Source organism: Heptranchias perlo, chromosome 9, assembly GCF_035084215.1.
Source record: "Heptranchias perlo isolate sHepPer1 chromosome 9, sHepPer1.hap1, whole genome shotgun sequence".
NCBI lineage: Eukaryota > Metazoa > Chordata > Chondrichthyes > Hexanchiformes > Hexanchidae > Heptranchias > Heptranchias perlo.
In genome coordinates this window covers 60,801,601-60,827,961 of record NC_090333.1, presented here as the reverse complement: position 1 = coordinate 60,827,961, position 26,361 = coordinate 60,801,601, and the positions used below count along the sequence as shown (strand labels likewise).

At 43.3% G+C, this 26,361-nt stretch overlaps 1 protein-coding gene across 2 annotated transcripts in view; it reads left to right on the top strand.

Moving 5' to 3' along the window:
* LOC137325470 (calmodulin-regulated spectrin-associated protein 2-like) overlaps positions 1 to 26,361 on the top strand; it is a 156,765-nt gene that overhangs the window by 2,778 nt on the left and 127,626 nt on the right. For both annotated transcript variants that reach the window (XM_067990616.1, XM_067990615.1), the window contains exon 2: positions 5,428 to 5,687. In XM_067990616.1, coding sequence (XP_067846717.1) covers positions 5,428 to 5,687 — 260 coding nt within the window. The remainder of the gene's footprint in view (positions 1 to 5,427; positions 5,688 to 26,361) is intronic.

Sequence of the window (26,361 nt, the reverse complement as noted above, 5' to 3'; positions counted from 1 at the left end):
AACAGGATTATATTTTATTTTTCTGTGTTAGTTGTTATGTCACCTTTTGTCATCTCATGTATTGCCACTTCCTGCTTTTTGACACATCCTTTCAAAATTCCAATTTCTGTCAGCAAATCTCTTATTGGTTACATTTCAGGCCACAACATAGTTTATTATTAGTTGTAATAGGAGCAAGCACTCTCCATGCCCTCTTAAGTGTGCAGTATAATTGGGTTCTTGATTCCGTTTACCTCTGGGCCCTAAGTTCGCATATATCTTCACTGATGGGATGTTTCTGCTCTCTTAGCTCTGAAAGTCCTCTGTGAAATGAGTTTATATATTCTCAGCCCAGATCCTAGTGCTAGTCCTCGCACAAAAAAATAGCCACCCACCATTTGGCACAAAGGGGCACTCTTCGTAGATGCTATAAAGGTGACTGCTGTTGGAAACAGTTTTGTATGTGTGCTTTTCTAGAAGGAGGAAGTACTTTTGATACAAAGTAATAAGAAAAAGTAAGTCAGATATTTAATATCAGTAGGAGATACTTTCTGTTAGTTCATCTTTGCTGCACTATGGAGACCCACCATTTCAGCTAATCCAAGCTGAGTACATAGCCAGATCCAGGTAGTTCTAATTTTCCCAGCTCAGATGCCTTTGGATTGGCTTCCAGGCTCGCAGCTTCCATGAAAATAAATGGAGTTCCTCCGATATGCACTTGGGTCACCCTCTCATTCTTTAAGACGCTCCTTAAAACCTACCTCTTTGACCACACTTTTGGTCACCTGTCCTAATATCTCCTCCTTGGGCTCGGTGTCAATGTTGTCTGATTATACTCCTGTGAATCACCTTGGGACATTGTATTATGTTAAAGGTGCTATATAAATGTAAGTTGTTGTTGTTATACATGAATGATTGCAATAGTACTAATTGTGAATGAAGACCTGAAAGAGGAAAAATGAATAACTACTCCTGCATTCATACTACAGCTGTAGCATTGGCGTGAAGCAGTTTTGCTTTTGAATCATTTGAGACCTTGACACCCAATATACACTTCATAGGCTTAGTATTGGTGCAAAGCCAAAACCACTTGCGCTATTTGCAGTGTGAGTGCAAAGAAAACAAAGAAAGAACTTGCAATTATATGATGTGGAGATGCCGGTGATGGACTGGGGTTAACAATTGTAAACAATTTTACAACACCAAGTTATAGTCCAACGATTTTATTTTTAATCCCACAAGCTTTCGGGGGCTTTCCCCTTCCTCAGGAAGGGGAAAGCCCCCGAAAGCTTGTGGGATTAAAAATAAAATCGTTGGACTATAACTTGGTGTTGTAAAATTGTTTACAATTGCAATTATATGCCATCTTCCTTGACATCAGGAAATTCCAAAGAGCTTTACAGCCAATGCAGAACTTTTTGAAGTGTAGTCACAGTTGTAATGTAGGGAAACACGGCAGCCAATTTGCACACAGCAAGGTCCCACAAACAGCAATAAGATAAACAGCCAGATCATCTGTCTTAGTGATGTTGGTTGAGAGAACTCCCCTGCTGTACTTCGAATGGTGCCATGGGATCTTTTTTGAGGGCAGATGGGGCCTTGGTTTAAGGTCTTATTCGGAAGACTGCACCTCTGATAATGCAGCACCCCCTCAGTAATTGCACTGAATGTCAATTTAGATTATGTGCTCAAGTCTATGGAGTGGGGCTTGAACCCACAACCATCTGACTCAGATGAGAGTGCTACCACTGAGCCACAGGTGACACTTCCATTAAGGAGAGATTTCCTAACTAACCCATTTTTAAAATCCAAATGATGAAGTATTCTGTACTAAACATTTTCCTTTTTGTTCTCAACACGTCATTAGGGTATATTGGAGTCAGCTTTATTCTCAAATGTATCTTAGCAATACCTGACCATTGAATACTGTACTTGATGCTGAAATTTGGAACCAAAAATAGAAAAGCTTTCCATTCCTCAGCAGTGACACCTCTCCCCTTGATGAGTAAAAATTATATATTTATTTGAAAAATTAGGTTGTTTATTTGATTTTTTTTTTTGCAAAGCTTGCAATAATTTGGCAGGTAGTGTGATTTAGGGGAAAAAACTTTTGGAATTTTCAAAGTCCAACTGGATGCTTTAATGGGACAGTTGGAATACTAGAAAGATGAAGTTCAAATAGGCTAAATGACCTTTTCTCATCCTTGACCTTTCTTACATTGTCTGCCTGCTCTCTTAATTGCAGCTGATGTGGCCTCGCGAAACTGCCAGAGTTGGAGACGGATTCTGAGGAAAAAATGAAAGGATTTGCACACTTTAAAAAAATTTTTTTTAAAAAAGGTTAATTAAAAATAGGGACATTAAAACTGAACATAGCAAAAGAGATTTACTAGGATGATACCAGAACTGAGAAGTTATACCTATCAGGAAAGGCTGAACAGGCTGGGGTTCTTTTCTCTAAGAAGAGAAGATGTTGCCAAAAAGAATAGTAAGCCTGAGGATTGGGAGGGTTTTAGAAATCAGTAAAGGATGACCAAGAAATTGATAGAGGGAGAAAATTGAATATGAGAGTAAACCAGCAAGAAATATAAAAACAGATTGTAAGAGCTTCTACAAGTATGTAAAAAGTAAGAGATTAGAGAAAGTAAACATGGTTCCCTCAGAGGCAGAGACAGAAAAAATTATAATGGAGAATAAGGAAATGGCAGAGATGTTAAACAAATATTTTGTATCTGTCTTCACAGTAGAAGACACAAAATACATACCAGAAATAGTGAGGAACCAAGGGTGTAATGAGAGTGAGGAACTTAAAGTAATTAAATTAGTAAAGAAAAAGTACTGGAGAAATTAATGGGACTAAAACTGTTCCCATTGGCAGAAGGGTCAAGAACCAGAGGACATAGATTTATGGTGATTGGCAAAAGAACCAATGGCAACATGAGAAAAAACTTTTTTACACAGCGAGTGGTTATGATCTGGAATGCATTGCCTGAGGGGGTGGTGGAGGCAGATTCAATCGTGGCTTTCAAAAGGGAATTGGATAAGTACTTGAAGGGAAAAGATTTGCAGGGCTTCGGGGATAGGGTGGGGGACTGGGACTAGCTAGATTACTCTTGCAGAGAGCCAGCACAGACTTGATGGGCTGAATGGCCTCCTTCCGTGCTGTAACCGTTCTATGATTCCATTCGATTTAAAATATTTATTGTATCCCATTAAGATATGACATTCTGAAATGTTTCTAGTTAATAATTCTTTTAAACTTCTTTGCCACAATACAGTTTATATGAAAGTCCTAAGAGTTTCAGCCTCATTTAAAGTTATATTATTTCACAGATTATTATTTTATGGCTGAACTGAAGATAAAAAGTACAGTACAGCACAGCACAGCTCTGAGTGGACCATAGGCAAATTTAAATTGGAACATTATCTGAAGCAAATACCTAATTCATGACTGGGGATGTGTGCAGCATGGGAAAAATGAATCATATTTGAGGAGCAAATAGGGCAGTTTATAATGTGGCTTCATTGTAGCTGCTGGATAATGGCAACCGTTCATTCTGATAGTTTGTGTACCACTTTAATGTAATTATATTCTTCCATCATGTGGTACTGCTGTAGAGTTAGTTCTGAGTGTCATTGCATCCTTACTGTATATGTAAGCAAAGTGCACTCAGGCATGTGTTTGCTTTAGGTTACAAAGTGCATTACATACCAGTTTTTTTGATTGAAGAGCTAAGGCTGACTGAAATAATGCTCAGAAGCTGAAACATTTTTCAACAATACCGATATGTAATGCTGCCCTGTAAAGTAAAGCAGTGAGCAATGTGGCTTAGATCATTTGCTTTGTCATAATTGGAAAATATATTGTTTCTGAAAAACAAACTTATATTCTGTCGAAATGAGACTCGTGAAGGTTTTACCTACGATCTTCCAATAAAAATGGACTTGCGTTGTAAGAAGACATAATTTATCTCAAAAAGGGATGCACTAAATATATTCCTAGACCTTGGTTTGTGATTTTTTTTTTAATGTAGGCGTCACTAGTTTAGAGTTACTGACAGAAGCTGGGAGTGGGGATAGCATTATATCTTTTTGCAGAGAAGAATGGACATTATCATAATTTAGGACATGATTATTTTAAAAAGTACAGCTAGATTTAACCCTCCTCTCCAAAGAGGGGTTAGTGAAGCTATTATTTCTAATTAAAGAAACTTTCAAACTTTTGCTTGATTTCATATTTTACCATTTCTTATATTAAGTTTTTCTGTAGCATTATATTTCATTGTAATGCTCCACATAGGATGGTAATTTCCATCATATTGTCTGCTTAATAACAAGAACAAAAGTCCGACACGTTTATCTCCTTTTATATAGATTTAGCATATGAGATCAGAGGTTTCTATAAACGGGGGGCAGTGGCTATAAAAGCAAAGATTAGGTAATGTTAATTAATCTGTACAATTCATTGATTAGACCACAATTAGAAAATTAGATCCAGTTTTGGGTGTTCCACTTTGGAAAGGATGTCAAACCCATGGAGAAGGTGCAGAAGTGATTCACAAAGATGACATCAGGGATGAGAGGCTTTGGCCAAAAAAAGAAACTGGGGTTCTTTTCATTGGAGCAGAGAGGGTTCAGAGAGGATCTGATCGAGATGTTCAAAATTATGAAGGGTTTTGACAGTTAATAGGGAAAAATGTTTCCACTGGTCAGTGATTCAGTAACTAGAGGGCATAAATCTAAGATCATCAAAAGAATGGTTTGGAATTTTTTTTTGATCTATGCTGAGGACTGTTAGGATATGGCACGTCGAACCAGAAACAGTGGTGGAAGCCGAATTCATAATCGCTTTTATAAGGGAATTGGTACATTTAAAAAAAACATTTGGAAAGGTATATGGGGAACAGGCAGGGGAATGGGACTAAGTGGTTAGCTCTTTGAGAGCTGGCACAGGCACAATGGGCTGAATAGCCTCTTTCTGTGCTGCAAAATTCTATGCTTCTACTTTCAACTGACAAATCTTTTGGATTGTACAACATATTGAACTAGCACTGGTAAATAGATCTTTTTTTAAAAACACGTTGGAGTTTTTAAGTGACCAGTGCAGATGTTAGCACAATATCACTTTAGTATGATCCTCGGATATCCTGCAGTCTGATATGGCAGACATTCTTACGGCTGCATAATGAAATGCGCTGTTTCTGTTAAAGCGCCTTTCAATTTACAACATGGTTTTCACAAAATTTCTGAAGGGAGTATTAGAGAGAGAATTGCGATTACTGTATTCATTGTAGAGAGAAAACTTCAACACGTACTGTGAGAATACTGTGTGTAACAATAAGTAAAAATGTATTTTGTTTGCAAAATAAAATGCTATCCAGTTTTCTAGCATTATGCATGCACAACATTCTGATTTGATTGCTTTTTTGCTTTTTTGCTTTTTTTAAGACCATGTACCAGAGGAACTTAGAGAACCGTTTTACACAGACCAGTATGAACAGGAACACATTAAACCACCTGTTGTCAACCTGCTTCTTTCTGCTGAGCTGTACTGTCGTGCTGGGAGCCTGATCTTGAAGAGTGATGCTGCCAAACCACTGCTGGGTCATGATGCAGTTGTACAGGCTCTTGCACAGAAGGGTCTTTATGTCACAGAGCAGGAGAAGCTAGTGACAGAGAGAGATCTTCGCAAGAAACCTATTCAGATGGTGAGTGTTTGAAAGAGATCAAATTGCATTTGAGAAGTTACCACAAAAATATGTATTATGTCCTTCAACTTCTTTTACAACACCTTGTAGTTTAAGCTTTATATGAAACATGTTTTTCATGTTTTTAAGACACTAAATATTGTATAATGTGGAAACAGTTTATTCCATGGGGATTATTATAATGTTTATACTGTTTAGTACTTTGATAACTCTTGAGCAAAAAAGATGATTTATTCATGTGCATGAATTGAAATTACTTACATACTAGTTTTATGCATTCTGGATTTAATTCAACTTTAGTTTTGTATAATTTAGGGGATCATTCAAGTGCATACTTCACTTGTGAGTGAGTTCCAGGTGTTCACTTGGGAATTGTGTGGGGGCAGTTTCCAGTTGTTTGCAGTGGTAAAATGATTAAGACTATGGAGGATGCCCTATAGTCACAATGTGTAAGTATGAGCTAAGGAAGCTTAGTCGTGAAAATACGTGTTTCTAATTCTGTTTTACAGACACGGTATTTGTTTCCTTCATCCAAGGGTATGTGTGGTTTCTGTACTGATCTGGGCAGCCTCTGCTGTATGCTCCTGGCGTCTAGTCCTCTCAATTTGGCAGAAGCCCAGAGACTAGGAATGGAGGCCCAAAGCATTAGTAAACAGCACCAAGCTAATATAGGAAATATAGTAAAAGGTTTAACATATTCTTTGCTGGTAGTTATTAAGCTATTACTTGCATGTAGAAAATACATAGCTTTGCATTTTGTCACCTCATCCATTTTGGACAGTTAAGCTAAATCACATTGGTCTTGAAATTAATGTGTAGGTATGAAATTCCTTCTTTCATTGTTCTAACTGTGGTGTTAACATGCTCATTTTAATTGAGACGTTAAACCATTTAAAATAGTGAAAGAAGGAATTTAATTGTATCCTAAGCAGTCCTAAGTGCACTCGTGGGGGAGGGGAGGTGAAGACAAACTATGAGATAGCTAATGGCCAAGGTAAGGTACGTTGTTGATAAATGAAGGGCTGTAGATGTGTCGGAACTGAACACGTTATGTTGATTACTGTTGTCAGATAAGGTTGAAAAATGGTTGAGAGTTTTATTGATCCCTGTGGTGTACAGTAGCTGTACAAGTAACTGTGTAACGAGGTATTATTGTTTTTCTTTTGATTGGTTTCAGTCTGTGGAAGCAACACAAATTGATTCTTAGCTAATGGCTCTGCTGCAATATAAGCGTGCTTTGTCAGAAACATACAATGCCAAAAACTTTAATTTCATACGTTATGTCTTACAGTTTGTGATGGTATCAGTGTACATGAAATTGTTCAGTCCTTGGCTCAATAATGTGGTGACATATAGTGTAGTGGATGTTAGACAGGCTGTTGGAACTCATGAAAAATGCATCTTCTGAAGCATAAATGGATTATCATTGCATTTGCTTGATTGATTCTTAATAACATTGACTGGAATAAACAGCAGTATCACAGTTTTCCATAGCCTTTGCTTCTCACTGATGAACATGTTCTTTGGCTTAACAGCATGCATTTAAGACTTTCATGAAGAAATTGCTGGTGGCATTATTAGGAGCTGAATGCTTGATACATTTTGATGATATTCTTTTCTCTACTATTTTGGCTGAGGCATTGATGCCAGTATTAAAATAGCAAAGAAATCTCATACGAACAAATTAAATGTTTGTCTGTTAATTTGGCCAACAGTAACTTCTAGACTTCTGTTCCTTGCAAAAAAATACTGAAACGTTCAACGTGTCAGACCCCAGGGATCAGCTGCGACTGCTCTTGGTGAAATACGGGACAGGTGTGCCTGGAGCACAGTGCTGAAGTTTGTGTGTGCATGATTGCTGGTACAAATCCACCACATGCATCAGCTTTTTGCAGGGATGGCAAGAGCTAAAGACAAGTTCTTGGGTGAGAGAACACGTTCAGATCTCTCCTGTATGCTACTGGTTACAAATGACTACTGTATTAAAATACAGAAAAGCAGGTTTAATTCTATAATCCTTAGTAAAGAACGTGCAACTATCAGATGAAAAATAACATAGTCTAAAGTCCAATAGCTGTTGCTTGAGCAGACTCCTTTCAGTAACTGATCTTCAGAATCAGAAGTTAATCATTTTCATTGGAGAAACAAAGAATGAGAGAGGACATGATCCCAGCGTTTAAAATACAGAGACCAGTGGACAAAGTATGATGAAATCAGGCCATCTGTCTTGGACTGTGAGGAGAGAATTAGAAGATGTGAGTACAAGGTGAATCAGACTCAAATGAGACTCCGTATTAGAAGAAATCATGTTTGTAAAGGAACCTCTGTAGTGAAGAACATTGTCTGAACTGATCACAACTTTAATTCCTGTACTTAAAATTTGAATTATCAGATCATTTAAATGAAATAACTTTGAATTAAGAAGACTAGCCTGCATAACACGCTAGCGCGGTAAAATGTGGTGTTTTAGTGGCACTCTGTCACGCCTTTATGTCCTTGAAACATAAAGAGTGACTTATACAGGAGATAAGTTCTTTTGAGCTGCAAAAACTCACCTTCTTGGAAGTCTTCTGGCTTTGCTCCGCTGTGTCACTGGGTTGGTCTGGTGGGAAACTCATTACCGCTTCCTGCTCAGGCCACCAAGTTAAAATTGTAGTCGGATCCCGATGGTGTCATCAGACCCAATAAGCGTATGTTAAAAATGGACTTTGCTGGCTTTGGGCAGTGCCCTTGTAGCGGGCGAAAATCCAAACCAGTCAGCTCCCGAGGCTCCAGGAGTAAGTTACCTCGGCGATTTTAAGTTATTTTGAGCTTCAAAACTATTCAATTTCCCTTAACATGGAGACATTGCAGCTGAGTTAGCATGAGGTCTGTCAGTTCTGTGAAAGGTGCCTTGATTGCCTCTGAACTGTGTGAACAGCTGGCAAGTATGAAAGTGGTCCTGTACCACAGTGTTACATATGATGATAAATTGACATGGCACTTTTATTGGTGGTGGACTTTACTAAACAGAAGTGTCATATTATAGTCTAAAGCAAGAAAATGTACTTTCTTCATATTTAGAATTATCCCCATCAGCCAACTTTATATCATTATCCATTAGTTTAGAGCCCCTGGAATGAAAGGAGTTTCACTATAAATCTGTCCCACACTATTAACTTACCTGGAGTGCTGAACACTTGACTCCCTGTATTGACATCCCACAAGGAGCAGAAAAAATCACCAGCAATTAGGAACAAATAAAATATTTTTTTATGATCCACATTCATCCCATTCCCTCCAGCTAAACATTGACTAACCTTCCATCCTGCATCCTCCGTAAACAACAGGTCATCTAAATCTCTGCTGCCTGTATCTTATCCCGCATCAAGTTTCACTCACCTATGATCCCTGTCCTCACTGATCTACATTGACTCCCAGTCCCCCAATGCCTCAACTTTAAAATTCTCATTCTCATATTTAAATCCCCCATCTTGATCTCTATAACCTCCTCCAGCCCTACAATCCCACGCCCCCCTACTCTCCATTCTTCTAACTCTGGTCTCTTGTTCACCCCCCTCCATTTGCCCTGCCTTTAGCTGCCTACACCACATGCTCTGGAATTCCCTCCCTAACTTCTCCACTTCCGTCTCCTCCTTTTAAAACCATCGCTTCAACCAAGCTTTTGGTCACCCCTCCTAATAACTCTTCTTTTGGCTCGGGATCCATTTTTTTGGTTACACCTCTGTGAAGTGCTTTAGAACATTTTCCTATGTTAAAGCTGCTATATAAATGCAACACGTTGCATGAATAAACTTGACTTCTTTTACTCCTATATTACATTTATCAAATTTTAATAGATGCAGCCAAAAAAGAACAAAAGAGTCACAGTGATAGTCACAGCTGCACAAAAAAACTGGCTAAATTGTAGTTTCAAAATTGTAGAGCAGTTTTTTCAGTTTTTTGAACAGATAATTTCCATCCTAAATCTGTTTTTGCTGAAGGGCAGAAACAAATGCGATGCCGTCAAAACTGCACAGCAGGATACAGAATATGCCAACTCAGTAAATTTCAAGGTTTTTTTTGAACCAGTTGATGATAGTTGGGCTTAGGTTTCTGCCCTGAGGAACTCCTGCAGCGATGTCTTGGGGCTGCAATGATTGGTCTCCAATAACCACAACCATCTTCCTTTGTGCCAGGTGTGACTCCAGCCAGTGGAGATTTTTCCCCCAGATCACCATTGACTTCAGTTTGACTAAGGCTCTTTGGTGCCAAACTCGGTCGAATGCTGCCTTGATGTTAAGGACAGTCACTTTCACATCACCTCTGGAATCAAATATGGTAACAAAAGTGTAGTGTCTACCTGCGTATAGTTACAGATAGGTGGGAGCAAACAAATGCAATTCAGTCAGTCTGTTTCAACATGATAGGGTCTATGGGACTAACTGGTTGTTCACAAGTCTGGCATTCAAAGTTCTCCTGTCCCTATAACAGCTGATTAGGGAGCTAAGATGATGCTGAATATGTTACATCGCATTACATCAAAACCACAGCACAGAAATAGGTAATTCGGCCCAACTGGTCTATGCCGGTGTTTATGCTCCACACGAGCCTACTTCATCTAACCCTATCAGCATAATCTTCTATTCTTTTCTCACTCGTGTGCTTATCTAGCTTCCCCATAAATGCACCTATGCTATTTGCCTCAATTACTCCTTGCGGTAGCATGTTCCACATTCTTACTGCTTTTTGGATAAAGAAGTTTCTCCTGAATTCCCTATTGGATTTATTAGCGACTATTTTATATTTATGACCTTTGGGGTTTTGGGCTCCCCCACAATTGGAAACATTTTCTCTACGTTTACCCTGTCAAACCCTTTCATTATTTTAAAAACCTTTATCAGGTCATCCCTCAGCCTTCTCTTTTCCAGAGAAAAGAGCCCCAGCCTATTCAGCCTTTCCTGATAAATATATTCTCACAGTTCTGGTATCATCCTTGTCAATCTTTTTTGCACACTCTCCAGTGCCTCTATATCCTTTCTACAATATGGAGACCAGAACTGTGCACGGTACTCCCAAGTGTGGTTTAACCAAGGTTCTGTACAAGTTTAGGATAACTTCTCTGCTTTTCAGTTCTATCCCCCATTGTTTGATTTGCCTTTTTTATGGCCTTATTAACCTGCGTCGCTACTTTTAGTGATTTTGTATCTGTATCCTTAGATCCCTTTGCTCCTCTATCCCATTTAGCCTCTTATTATCCAAGCAGTATGTGGCCATCTTACCATAATACATCACCTCACATTTATCTATATTGAGATTCATTTGCCAATTACACGCCTATTCTGCAAGTTTATTAATGACCCCTTCCATTTTGACGCACTCTTCCTTTGTAATAACTGTACCCCCCAATTTGGTGTCATCTGCAAATTTTGAAATTGTACTTCCAATTCTCAAATCCAAATCATTAATATAAATTGTGAACAACAGTGGTCCCAGCACCGATCCCTGTGGAACACCACTTCCCACCTTTTCTCAGTCTGAGTAGCTACCCTTAACCCCAACACTCTGTTTTCTGTTTTATAGCCAACTTGCTATCCATTCTGCTACCTGTCCCCTGACTCCACATGCTCTAACCTTAGTCATGAGTCCACAATGCGGTACCTTATCGAAGGCGTTTTGAAAATCCAAAGGTATTGCTTGAGAGGACAGGAAGACATTGTCTGTTGGAAGTGTCTCCCATATATGGTTTACCCAGTGCTTGTCAGAAGGTGGGGTGGATATGTTTAACCTTTTTAAAATTGAATTTCTTAACTATCAGTAGGACAATATTTGGAGCCATTTTTCATTAATATTAAGAATCTGGCCTGGTGGACTATCCAGAAGTCAGCATCCATGACTCTGGTCAATTGAGCAGCTAATACATTACTCCTATGTATATGCAATCAATACTAGACCAGGAAGAATGTTGTTTAGCCAGAACATGAAGGTATGTAGTGAAGCAGTGCCTGGCTTAGGAAACTAAGTTTTGGAATTATAGTATCCATTTGGGAGGAGAAGTATTGTTAACCCAATGTATTATCTGTATATCTCTTTTCTTAATCTGTTGTAGATCTGTAGACTGAAAACAGTGTTTAAGCAACAATTTAAGTAAACAGCAATTTAATTATCTCTATCTCAGTGAAGACCACAATATGCTGGGATAAGTAGAGGGTTATTGTGCTGCATGTCCCTGAGACAAATATATCAGAGCTACATTGTTTGGTTTAAAATGATACACTAAGAAAGCCCAGCACCTTAACTGTGACCATTCAGTCTGTTGTGAATTCTTTTTGTTTCCAGTAATTGAATTATAAACTGGAGCAACTATTCACTTGAGGATACTGCAATGATGGGAAGAGAATCAGGAAGAAATCCTCTATTTGTCACCAGTTGTATAAAACTAAAGCTTTTTAGCCAAATTACATGCTTATAGTTACTAACTGAATTTTGCATGAAATATTACAATGTTCAGCAGTTTGACTACATTGGTGTAATGTTTATTTATGCAAACTAAAATTCTGTTACTGCAAAACACAGTTTTAAGATTACTTTTTCAGTAAGCTGGTAATAGAGCATTCTTTTAAAATATATATATTTTAATGCTAATTGCCAAGATGTATTGGTGCTATGGGCTTGGATTTCTATGTAATTGTGATTGTGCAAAGCATCAGTAAAGGACTTCCATCCTAATCATTTGGCCTTGATAAGTTTCTAGCAGCCAAACCACAATTTTATAACATGATATATGGTGTCTCTCTGTCCCAGTACTAATGCATTCTGATTTCTAGGGTTGCCTCACTGAGTTGCAGAGAGAACATTGTCATAGACGCTGTACCGTTAAATAATTTATCACCAATTTCATTTGCAACTGGATCCCATTAAATACAGCATAGATAGACTGATTATTATTTGAGTCCTGCTGTCTGTATGCAAAGATCAACATGTAATAAATAGTGTTAATAATGAATTATAACTGGCTGATAGTCTGCTATTTATAAATAGTGAAAAACTCTAGTTCTGCATCTGTCATATAATTGTGTGAAACAAAAGTAGGTTTTTGATTGTTCTATAAAGAGGCTTTTACATGGCACGTTTAGTTTGGGTGGAAAGTGATTTTGACTTCACCCAGATGCTAAACTCACAATATAAATCCAGAGCCAGGGTCCAGCATGACTCCTGAGTGAGATTCTATGGAGTGGCTAGTCCACAACCACTTTGGGTTGACACCGGGTGGAATTTAAATGTAATGCTGTATAAAACCTGATTTATAAAGCGCTCGGGGTCCGTTAGACCCCCGGACGCGTGTAAACCCAACTAACCTCAATTTTTAAATATTTATAAATGGGACTTCTCCCTTCCCCACTTTCTAAACATTTACATTTTTAACCGTTGGGAGAGATCACTGCTCACACCTGTATCCAGGCAGGTACACCACTACGTCTCGGGCACGACTGTTACAATTCCAGCCCTGCAATGCAAGTGAGGTTCTATCATGGCTGGAACCCAGAGGTGAGTTCAGATCCCAGCGTGGGAAGTTGTGTAATTGAATTAATTAAATCTGGTGACATTTGGGCTGGCATCAGATAAAATGACCATGAAAGCTACGAGATTGTTGCAAAAACCGAACTGTTTCAGTAAAGTCTTTCATGAAAGGGAGGTGCCATCCATACCCGGTCTGGCTTATGTGTGACTGCAGTCCCACGAAATGTGGTTGAATCTTAATGCTCTCAGGGCAACTAGAGAAAGGCAAAGTACTGCCTTGCCTGTGTCGCCCACATCCCAAGAACAAATAAAAAGTAACTGTAGCTACCGTTCTGAGACTGATAGCTGCTGTGTAAATGTACCCTTAGACCCTTTAACAAATTGAAGTAAAACTTGACAGACCTCTAGAGGACTAAAGTTTGAATGTCAGTGAAGGCTGGCATTCAAACTCACAACTCACTGGGTTAAGTGTCTTAAGACTCTATCTTTAGATCCCCAAGGGCTTTCACAAATAAAGCATCTAACATAATATTGTCTGGTTTCTAGACTGATATAGTAGCAAATAGATGCAATGAAGATACTGCTGCATTGTTGGCGTGAAGCTGCCTAGGCCCTAAGCTCTGGAATTCCCCCCCCCAAAGCTCTCTGCCTCTATCTCCTCCTTTAAGATGCTCCTTAAAACCTACCTCTTTGACGAAGCTTTTGTCGCCTGTCCTAATGTCTCCTTCTGTGGCTCGGTTTGATAACGCTCCTGTGAAGCGCCACAGGACATTTAATGACTTTAAAGGAGCTACATAAATGCAAGTTGTTGTTGTTGTAGAGAACAGGAATTTGATTTGTGGACAAATTGTAGGAACTATTCCATTTGGATGAAATATTCTTTGTCTTAGATTTTATTGCTTTGTACTGGAGAAATGGGTGTAAAAGAATACAATGGATTATTTCATAGGTTCTGGAATTTAAACTGGTCAATTTGTTCAAACTGTGGCAATTCTAAGTGTGTTTATTGCATGAATTGCCATTTGTTATTGCTTAACTTTTGTTATCTACCCTATGTGTTGAGAATCCAGTATCAAATGTACAGTTAGAAATGCAAATTGTTGGTGCAGTTTTGAAGATGGTTTAATGTGGATGATTATATAATTTTAATAAATTATTAAATATTCTTTTGATTAAAACAAGTAATGCACTTAATTTCAGCACAGCTCCAAATTCAGTGGAGCCTAAAAGCCAACTCTTCTCTCCTCCCAAGCAGCAGTTCCTATAACCTCTCATTTGGAGAACTAAATTCAGAATCAGTTCAGTCCAGGTTGTAAAAGTATTGTAAAACATATCTAAACTGTGTGGAAACTTTTGGTGTTGCCTGTTTCTGGGTTCTGCCTCCAGCTCATTGCAAACTGCACTCTTTTTCAGCTGGAAGGCAAATGTAAGGCCCATTCACACACCAGTTACATCGAGTTACATCAAACTACAACACAGAAACAGGCCATTTGGCTTGACTGGTCTATGCCAGAGTTTACACTCCACACGTGACTCCTCTCTCCCTACTTCATCTAACCCTATCAGGATTCCCTTCTATTCCTTTCTCCTTGTGCTTATCTAGTTTCCCCGTAAATGTATCAATGCTATTTGCCTCAACTACACCTTGTGGTAGCATGTTCCACATTCATACCAATCTGTGGGTAAAAAGTTTCTCCTGAATTCCCTATAGGATTTATTAGCGACTGTTTTATATATATGACTTCTAGTTTTGGACTCCCCCACAAGTGGAAACATTTTCACTACGTCTACCCTGTCAAATCCCATCATTGTCTTAAAGACCTCCATTAGGTAACCCCTCAGCCTTCTCTTTTTTTCTAGAGAAAAGAGTCCCAGCCTGTTAAGCCTTTCCTGATAAGGTTTTCCTTTCATTTCTGGTATCATCCTTGTGAATCTTTTTTGCAGCTTCTCCAGTGCCTCTAAATCCTTTCTATAATATGGAGACCAGAATTGTGCACAATACTCCACGAGTGGTCTACCCAAGGTTCCATACAAGTTTAAGATAACTTCTTTGCTTTTCAATTCTCTCCCTCTAGAAATGAACCCTAGTGCTTGATTTGCCCTTTTTATGGCCTTATTAACCTGCGTCGCTACTTTTAGTGATTTGTGTATCTGTACCTCTAGATCCTTTTGCTTCTCTACCCCGTTTAAACTTATTATCCAAGCAGTACGTGGCCTCCTTATTCTTCCTACCAAAATGCACCACCTCACACTTATCAATATTGAAATTCATTTGCCAACTACATGTCCATTCTGTCAAGTTTATTAATGTCCTCTTGCATTTTGATGCCTCTTTCCTTTGTATTAACTACACTCCCCAATTTGGTGTCGTCTGCAAATTTTGAAATTGTACTTCCGTTTCCAAATCGTTAATGTAAATTGTGAACAACAGTGGTCCTACCACTGATCCCTGTGGAACACCACTTCCTATCTTTTGCCAGTCTGAGTAGCTACCCTTGTCCCCTAATCTCTGTTTTCTGTTCAGTAGCCAACTTGCTATCCATTCTGCTACCTATCCCATGACTCCACATGCTCTAACCTTAGCCTTGAGTCCACAATGCGGTACCTTATCGAAGGCCTTTTGAAAATCGAAATATATTACATTTGCTGCATTACCCTTATCTATTCTTTCTGTTACTTCTTCAAAGAATTCAATAAGGTTGGTCAAGCTTGACTTTCCCTTCTGAAATCCATGCTGACTATTCTTTATTATAGTTTCGCTCTCTAGATGTCTTTCTGTTACAGCTATGAGTAAAGATTCCGTTATCTTTCCTACCACTGACGTTGAGCTAACTGGTCTATAGTCCCCTGGACTTGTTTTATCTCCCTTTTTAAATATAAGAATAATGTTAGCTGTCCGCCAGTCATTTGGCACTATTCCCTTTTTTAGTGAATTTTTTAGTGTATATATATATATATATATATATAATATAGTGGCTCTGCTATGTCCTCCCTAACTCCTTTTAATATTCACGGATGCAATCCATCCGGACCAGGGATCTTATCCTCCTTAAGTTTGATTAGTTTATTAATAATCTCCCCACTTTCTATCTTAAATGTTTTAATATCTTTTTTGATCTCTCCTTCTAATGTCCTGCCCACTTTGTTAGATTTCCCACCCTGGTAAATCCAAAGGCAAAATAATTATTCAATATTTCTGCCCTTTCGCTATTGTTACCAGTGAGTTTATTGTGTGCATCCCTTCGTGGCCTTAACCCTATTCTAATTTTTCTTTTGTTATTTATGTGTCTATAGAATGCTTTACTATTTCTTTTTATATTCCTTCATAATTTAATCTCATAGTTTCTCTTTGTTTTCCTAGTTGTTTTTTGATGTCTTTCCTTACCTCTTCATATTTCCTTTTGTCATCTCCTTTATTGTCTATATACTTAGAGAATGGCTTTTTCTTTAGTTTCAATTTTACCCTTATCTCTTTATTCATCCATGGTGATTCATTATTGGCTAGTTCTTGCTTTTAAGAGGAATATTCTTCTCCTGAACTCAAATGATCACCGCTTTAAATATTACCCACTGCTGTTCTATTTCTTTGTCAATTTTTTTTTTCCAGTTTACCTTCCCTGGTTCCATTCTCATCCCCATAAAATTAGTTTTTTTTCCAATCTATTACTTTGATCTTTGTCTTACTTATGTCTTTCTCAATCATTATTTTAAACCTTATTTTGCTATGATCGCTGTTGCCTAGATGTTCCCCTATGTTTACTTTCCTTATCTGTTCTGATTCATTTCCCATTACTCGATCCAGCTTGTTGGGCTTTTCACATACTGGGTAAGAAAGGAATCACTGCAAAAACTCCATTCCCTTTTTTTCTTTTCCCTACCTCTTCTTGCCAGTTGATTTGGGGGTAGTTGAAATCTCCCATGATTATTATTCAATGTTTTTTACTCATTTCATAGATTTGTCTACATAATTCATCCTCCACTTCCCTTCCACTATTAGGTGGTCTGTAGAATTTACCTATTAACGTGATTGATCCCTTCTCATCTTTTGTCTCAATCCATATGAATTCTGATTCTATCTTAATGTTACTTATGTCCCTTTTTTCTATTATTATTATGGTATCTCTAATTAATACAGCTACCCCATCCCCCCCACCTCTTCCTTCTCTGTCCTTTCTATATATGTTATATCCTGCAATATTTAACTACCAGTCCTGTTCCTTATGTGACCACTTATTGTGACAGTTACCTGTACACAATGATAGTTTAAGAGGTGGGGGGTGGGATTTGTCTCTGTACCAGGTTCATCATCAGTGCACTCCATTTTGTTTGATTAACTGTGCAGGTGCAGGAAACCCTTGTTATTTCCAGTAAGAGGCTTTTACTGTATATTGATTATTTTTTTTGAGTATTGTGAACAGACCAGGAAACTTTTATGATTTGAATCAATATGTGAAAGAAAAATACATGATCATTTAGATTTTGTCCAACAAATATGACATTTTGAAGTACAATACAAATCGTTTACTTCACTCACTGAATTGGGTTTAAAATGGTATGGCCAGAAAGTAATTTCCTGCCATTTCTTGTAATGAGTAAAAAAAAGGATTATTTTTGTCACTTGATTGCATTGCCTTGTGAACTAAGTTGAATCTTCCCGTAGTTAAATCTGAAGGCAGATGCAAATCATAGCTACTAAAATCTGAAACTAGCGGAAGTTTTAAAAAATTCGCTCTTGGGATGTGGGCGTTGTTGGCAAGGCTGGCATTTATTGTACATTGCTTGTTGCCCTGAGAAGATGGTGGTGGGCCTTGAACTGTTGCGGTTTAATACAGCACCTCCCAAACCCGTGACCTCTACCACCTAGAAGAACAAGGGCAGCAGGCACATGGGAACAACACCACCTGCACCATCCCAACTTGGAAATATATCACCGTTTCTTCATTGTCACTGGGTCAAAATCCTGGAACTCCTTACCTAACAGCATTGTGGGAGAACCTTCACCTCACAGACTGCAGCGGTTCAAGAAGGCGGCTCATCACCACCTTAAGGGAAATTAAGGATGGGCAATAAATCCTGGCCTTGCCAGTGACGCCAAATCCCATGAACGAATAAAAAAAACTGGCTTGCTTGACCACTTCAGAGGGCAACATTAGGACCACTGGAGGCTGTTCGGAAAATGGCCCAGGAATATTTTTTGGTAGGGCCAGGCTGGGTGAGGATGACAGGTTTCCTTCCGTAAAGGCCATCACTGAACTGTTGGGTTTTTATGATAATCTGACAGCTTCACGGTCACTTCAAGAACTGAATTCAAATTCTCAGAGTGCCATGGTGGGATTTTAACCCCTGTTCTGTGCATTATTATTCCAGGCCTTTGGATTACTATTCTAATAACGTAACTACTAAAGTACCCTATTCTCTACCGTGGGTGCATTTTCATCAGGTAGAATTGTGGCTTACGATGAGGTATTAGGAATATTTATCTTTAAGTAAAGATCCTTAATATTTGTACTTTGTTTCTATTTTTACTGCTTTAGAGTGTCATCATTATTGCAGCAGGGTCATCGTAGGAAGAATGTCAACACAGCTATTCATCTACGAAACAGCAATTTAAATTCAAGGGTACATCACGTATGTTGTGTGAGCTTTAATGCTCCATCTCTAAAAATGTACTGGAACCATATGACGACTTTTACAGCAGCTTTACTGTTTAACTAATCTACCTGAATATTCAATTGACTTGTTAGAAACTTTGTGCAACATGCCAGCTTCATTTTCAGCAGGTAATGGTATTCAGTCAGTTTTTTTATTAATGCCTCAGTATAAAGTATTTACAGTATTTTTACAGCAGACTTTACAGCTTGGGGTTTTTTGGCCATTATTAACTACTATTTTGCACAGATAAAATTCAAGAACCTGGGACCAGATTTGCAAAAGATTGCTTTTTTTTAAAAGAACAAAAATCCATGCAGAGTATGTTGCATAATTTAGACTAAGCAGTTGGAAAGGGGTTATGAATTGATGCTGAGAATTGAAATCTGATAATACAGGGTAGTGAATTTACTGACCTGTTTCCAAACAGTGTGGCTTGAATAACTTGCAGACCTAAACAATTCAGGAGCAGGGAACTTGAAATACGCTATCCGAACTCCACTTGTACCAGCAGTGCCAACATACAAGTGACAACAAGCCAAATGGTTTAATAAGAACTGACTATTGATGCCCTCTAAGAGATGGTCAAACAAAGCTTATGTAGCTGCAGGGTGATCTTAACTTTGCCACTGGCATTTCATAGTAAGCAACCAACAACTTTATTTCTTCAGTTAAGAGATTCCATATTAATCATGTGCTTGACCCAGAAAATCAGAATTGTGGCCAGACTTCTAAATAGTCACACTGTAGTCTTGATGGAAACACATGGCAACCGATAGCACTGGGAAGCAATGGAGAAAGTTGGCTGAAATGGTTCCAAAAGCCTGAAGGTGTGGGAATCACAGCATCATAAGAGCACATTTCACAATGCATAGAAAATATTATGGACTAGGATTGTTTAAAGATCGGTGCAATTCTGCTGTTCATTTTTCTGACCATCTTGGAATGTTTAGAAAACTTATTTGCTCCTTTTCTCTATCTTTGGGATTTGTGGGGAACAAATTAGTTTAAGAATAGCACCTGGTAGAGAGGGACCAGATTTGTGCAAAGTGACCTTCGTTGCATTTTTGCAACACATCTAAAGGAAAATGAGACTCCAGTGACTGTGTAAACCCACTGCATCTTCAGCATGCATCAGAAATACACATTGTAAATGTATTTGCAAGATCATAAATGCTTTGAAAATCAGGCACACGAGTAGAATTTTCAATCAGAAATATGGCCGCCTAGGGCTCCAAAGTCTTCTAAGTTATGAAAGTAACAGTGACATTTCTGTTTCACCAAATTTATATTGTATTTCAAAATGTTGTAATTTGCAGTGGAGGAGTGTGAAAACCAAAGTAAAGACAATGGTACATGTAGTGACATGTTAACAATATGTTAAAACTCCACTGACAAACATTGGCAGAACAAAAGCAAGGAGGCACATTGCACTGGTGCTTCTTTGCGCTTTGCATAGTTATAAGATGCAAGCTGCCCCAGGCTGCCTTTATGTACCTCCTAAAGAAGGGAAGAAAAATTAATTATGGACGAGTGGCATGAGGGACTGGAAGGGGGCAGGAATAAGAAATAAATAAAGCAATGTTTGGTTCAAAAAGTTTTGTATTTCTCATTCCCCATTTTTACAAAAGTTTAAAAAAAACATTTTGAAGCATTACTTGCTGTCCTTCAGAAAATCCAATCAAAAATGTCTGTATTTATGAAGAGTTAAGATGCAGCATTCCTTCAATAATCTATCTGTCATTTCCTGTGTCTACCCATCTTGGTGGGCTGAACAAATCCTAATGAGAGAAAACAAAGCCAGTGTGCAACAAATGAGAATGCAAATTGAACTTGATGAGGATCTGAGATTCTCCAATGGCAACCTGTTAGATTTCAGAATGCAAGTAGTAACTAAAACTGCATTGCTCTGCAATTTCTCTACTAAAATCGCTAAAGTATTGGAAAGTTTTTGCTCTTAACCAAAATACTGTTTCAATATTTCTCAAAGGGCTTAACAGTTTGCTTGCAATACTTAGCTTGCATTACCTTCAGTTTGGAAGGTTGAGGGCTGATCTAATCGAAAGTCTTTAAAATAATTAAGGGATTTGATAGGGTAAATATAATGGGCCCGATATTAGCACCCGCTATCGGGTGCGTTCCTGGTGGGGGGTGCTCCGAAAATCGGGAATCCCGGAGCGGGTCGGGAGCCCGGCTCCAACCTGCCCACTTCTGGGTTCCTCACAGACGCGCTGACGTGCACATGCAGCCCCCGCATGTGGGACTCCCGCAGGCAATTAAAGCCGGCGGGGTGCCACTTAACAGTATTTATTCTGGTATTTCAGGTCGTTAACAGACCCGATTAAGGGAATATTTCAGGAGGGGTGGGATTTTACAAACAACTGGGACTGCTTCCCGTATTGGGGGTAACACTCCCAGTTGAAATGGACGTGTTCCAGCTATCAGCCTGTGGCAGCTGCAAAGCTCCATTTGACAGGTGCTGGGGGAGACCCTCACTCATTGCAGGAGGCCACTCTGTCACTTTGGACAAAGTTTGGCCTCCACCACCCTCCTCCTAACAATCAAAGTCACCAACTTGCACACTTACTCTGGGGTCCAGAGACATGCATCTAGCTTGCGGACCCCCTCAGACGTACATCTTCCGGATGGGGGCTGCCGTAGCTGCAGTCATGACCTCCTCGGAGGGCGAACAGCATCACCAGCCACGCCGTCCACCTCTGACACATGGAGCTCCACAACACGGTGCTGTGACACATCCACCTGCACAGCAGGAGGGAGGGCAACGGCAGAGAGAGATGCGTCGCAGAGGGCACTACCCTCGCCGCAGGGTCCACAGACCGAGGCTCAGCTTCCTGGACCTCTCTGAGCAGCAGTGCACACGGAGGCTCAGAGTCACTCGACATATAGTCGTGGACATCTGCAGTCTCCTTCATGCCGAGCTGCTCCCGGCTGGCCCAAGCACCATCTTCTTACCTGTCGCTGTCAAAGTCACCACTGCCCTCAACAACTTCTCCTCCACATCCTTCCAGGGTGCCACCGGGGACATCGCCGACTTCTCTGTCATCTGCACAAAAGAGCCCTGCAAATACACCTACACCCACTCTGCAGTGACACAATGGGTGGCATCAGGTGTGGGTCCTCATAGTGATCATCAGGAAAGGGCATTATTGCACAAACCAGACAAGATTCGCAAAGATGTAGCAGTAGTGGTGCCAATATAATATGTGATGTGAGTTGGTCAGAAATTAAAAATAAGTAAAAATCATGACAAACCCTCAAACACACTTGTGCATCCCCTTCATGCTCGTAACACGTTTGCCTTACGCTGCCTACTGCACATATGTGATGCACGTCCTGTGGCTGCAGCACAGGTAGTGGCAGGTTGAGTGAGGCTGACCGTGAAAGAGTTGCATGAGAGGGTGAGTATGAGATAGAGCCATGAGATTGTATGAGGATTGGGTTGAGTACTGGCGAGGTGAGTAAGTGCAGGTAAGACGAAGATGAGGTTTGAGTGGGTGTGAGGGGTGATGTGACAGAGTAGTGTTGGCAGTGCAGAAGGAGATGTGGGGTGGGGGCGGTTATGTGGCAGATGGAGTGTAGGAGAATGAGTAAGTGTACTTACTTTGGCTGACCTACTGAGGTCATTGGAGCGCCTCCTGCACTGTATGCAGGTGGGTGACATGTTGGTGGTGCCTCTGCCACCTCGAGCCAGGCCTTCCTGGTGGCAGAGGCAGGCCACTTCCTCCCGCCCGCTGGGGAGAAGATCTCTGTCCTCCCCCTCCTCCTCACCTCATCCAATGATACCTGGAGTGAGGCATCATTAAACCTGGGAGCAGCCTTCCCCCTGGGCTGCTCCATGCTGTAATTTTTCCTATTTCTTGCAGCATCAGTCAGTGGAGGACTGCCCCTTGAAATAGAGCTCCTCCAGCTGACAGACCTCACTGAGCATGCGCAGTCCGCCCAATGCGCAGATCAACAGCGGGGAACCCGGAAGACCAGGTAAGTAGATCCAATTAGGCTGCGATCGTGTGCGGGGCAGACTGATTTCACTGGACGCGTTACCCACGAGCCCAATCTCCCCGCCGCCCTCCTAATATTGAGCCCAATGAAACTATTTCCTCTGCTGGGGGAGTGCAGAACAAGGGGGTGTAATCTTAAAATTAGAGGGAGGCCATTTAGGAGGGAAAGCAGGAAGCACTTTTTCACATCAATGGTTGAGGAAATCTGGAACTCTCTTCCCGCAAAAGGCTGTGTGGATGCTGAGTTAAATGAAATTTCAACACTGCCTCGTCTCTTCCCCACCCCACCCCCACCTCGCGACGCGATCTGCCTCGTCTCTTCCCCCCACCCCCCCACCCCCCAAGCGATCTGTGTCGTCTTCTCCTCCACCCCCCACGCGATCTGCCTCGTCTTCTCCCCCCACGCGATCTGCCTCGTCTTCTCCCCCCACGCGATCTGCCTCGTCTTCTCCCCCCACGCGATCTGCCTCGTCTTCTCCCCCCACGCGATCTGCCTCGTCTTCTCCCCCCACGCGATCTGCCTCGTCTTCTCCCCCCACGCGATCTGCCTCGTCTTCTCCCCCCACGCGATCTGCCTCGTCTTCTCCCCCCACGCGATCTGCCTCGTCTTCTCCCCCCACGCGATCTGCCTCGTCTTCTCCCCCCACGCGATCTGCCTCGTCTTCTCCCCCCACGCGATCTGCCTCGTCTTCTCCCCCCACGCGATCTGCCTCGTCTTCTCCCCCCACGCGATCTGCCTCGTCTTCTCCCCCCACGCGATCTGCCTCGTCTTCTCCCCCCACGCGATCTGCCTCGTCTTCTCCCCCCACGCGATCTGCCTCGTCTTCTCCCCCCACGCGATCTGCCTCGTCTTCTCCCCCCACGCGATCTGCCTCGTCTTCTCCCCCCACGCGATCTGCCTCGTCTTCTCCCCCCACGCGATCTGCCTCGTCTTCTCCCCCCACGCGATCTGCCTCGTCTTCTCCCCCCACGCGATCTGCCTCGTCTTCTCCCCCCACGCGATCTGCCTCGTCTTCTCCCCCCACGCGATCTGCCTCGTCTTCTCCCCCCACGCGATCTGCCTCGTCTTCTCCCCCCACGCGATCTGCCTCGTCTTCTCCCCCCACGCGATCTGCCTCGTCTTCTCCCCCCACGCGATCTGCCTCGTCTTCTCCCCCCACGCGATCTGCCTCGTCTTCTCCCCCCACGCGATCTGCCTCGTCTTCTCCCCCCACGCGATCTGCCTCGTCTTCTCCCCCCACGCGATCTGCCTCGTCTTCTCCCCCCACGCGATCTGCCTCGTCTTCTCCCCCCACGCGATCTGCCTCGTCTTCTCCCCCCACGCGATCTGCCTCGTCTTCTCCCCCCACGCGATCTGCCTCGTCTTCTCCCCCCACGCGATCTGCCTCGTCTTCTCCCCCCACGCGATCTGCCTCGTCTTCTCCCCCCACGCGATCTGCCTCGTCTTCTCCCCCCACGCGATCTGCCTCGTCTTCTCCCCCCACGCGATCTGCCTCGTCTTCTCCCCCCACGCGATCTGCCTCGTCTTCTCCCCCCACGCGATCTGCCTCGTCTTCTCCCCCCACGCGATCTGCCTCGTCTTCTCCCCCCACGCGATCTGCCTCGTCTTCTCCCCCCACGCGATCTGCCTCGTCTTCTCCCCCCACGCGATCTGCCTCGTCTTCTCCCCCCACGCGATCTGCCTCGTCTTCTCCCCCCACGCGATCTGCCTCGTCTTCTCCCCCCACGCGATCTGCCTCGTCTTTTCCCCCCACGCGATCTGCCTCGTCTTCTCCCCCCACGCGATCTGCCTCGTCTTCTCCCCCCACGCGATCTGCCTCGTCTTCTCCCCCCACGCGATCTGCCTCGTCTTCTCCCCCCACGCGATCTGCCTCGTCTTCCCCCCCCCACGCGATCTGCCTCGTCTTCCCCCCCCCCCACGCGATCTGCCTCGTCTCCCCCCCCCCCCCCCCCACGCGATCTGCCTCGTCGCCCCCCCCCCCCACGCGATCTGCCTCGTCTTCCCCCCCCCCACGCGATCTGCCTCGTCTTCCCCCCCCCCACGCGATCTGCCTCGTCTTCCCCCCCCACGCGATCTGCCTCGTCTTCCCCCCCCCACGCGATCTGCCTCGTCTTCCCCCCCCCACGCGATCTGCCTCGTCTTCCCCCCCCCACGCGATCTGCCTCGTCGCCCCCCCCCCCACGCGATCTGCCTCGTCTTCCCCCCCCCACGCGATCTGCCTCGTCTTCCCCCCCCCACGCGATCTGCCTCGTCTTCCCCCCCCCCCCACGCGATCTGCCTCGTCTTCCCCCCCCCCCACGCGATGTGCCTCGTCTTCCCCCCCCCCCACGCGATGTGCCTCGTCTTCCCCCCCCCCCACGCGATGTGCCTCGTCTTCCCCCCCCCCCACGCGATCTGCCTCGTCTTCCCCCCCCCCCACGCGATCTGCCTCGTCTTCCCCCCCCCCCACGCGATCTGCCTCGTCTTCCCCCCCCACGCGATCTGCCTCGTCTTCCCCCCCCACGCGATCTGCCTCGTCTTCCCCCCCCCCACGCGATCTGCCTCGTCTTCCCCCCCCCACGCGATCTGCCTCGTCTTCCCCCCCCCCCACGCGATCTGCCTCGTCTTCCCCCCCCACGCGATCTGCCTCGTCTCCCCCCCCCCCCCCCACGCGATCTGCCTCGTCTTCCCACCCCCACGCGATCTGCCTCGTCTTCCCCCCCCCACGCGATCTGCCTCGTCTTCCCCCCCCCACGCGATCTGCCTCGTCTTCCCCCCCCCACGCGATCTGCCTCGTCTCCCCCCCCCCACGCGATCTGCCTCGTCTTCCCCCCCCCCCACGCGATCTGCCTCGTCTCCCCCCCCCCCCCACGCGATCTGCCTCGTCTTCCCCCCCCCCCCACGCGATCTGCCTCGTCTTCCCCCCCTCCCCCACGCGATGTGCCTCGTCTTCCCCCCCCCCCACGCGATGTGCCTCGTCTTCCCCCCCCCCCCCCCCACGCGATGTGCCTCGTCTTCCCCCCCCCACGCGATGTGCCTCGTCTTCCCCCCCCCACGCGATGTGCCTCGTCTTCCCCCCCCCTCCACGCGATCTGCCTCGTCTTCCCCCCCCCCCACGCGATCCGCCTCGTCTTCCCCCCCCCCCCCACGCGATCCGCCTCGTCTTCCCCCCCCCCCCCACGCGATCTGCCTCGTCTTCTCCCCCCCCCCGCCCCCCCCCCCCCTCCGCGCGACGCGATCTGCCTCCCGCCCTCCCCCCCCCCCCCCCCCCCCCACACGTTTTGTGGGATGTGGGCATCACTGGCAAGGCCATTATTTATTGCCCGTCCCTAATTGCCCTTGAGAAGGTGGTGGTGAGCCGCCTTCTTGAACCGCTGCAGTCCGTGTGGTGAAGGTTCTCCCACAGTGCTGTTAGGAAGGGAGTTCCAGGATTTTGACCCAGCGACGATGAAGGAACGGCGATATATTTCCAAGTCTGGATGGTGTGTGAGTTGGAGGGGAACGTGCAGGTGGTGTTGTTCCCATG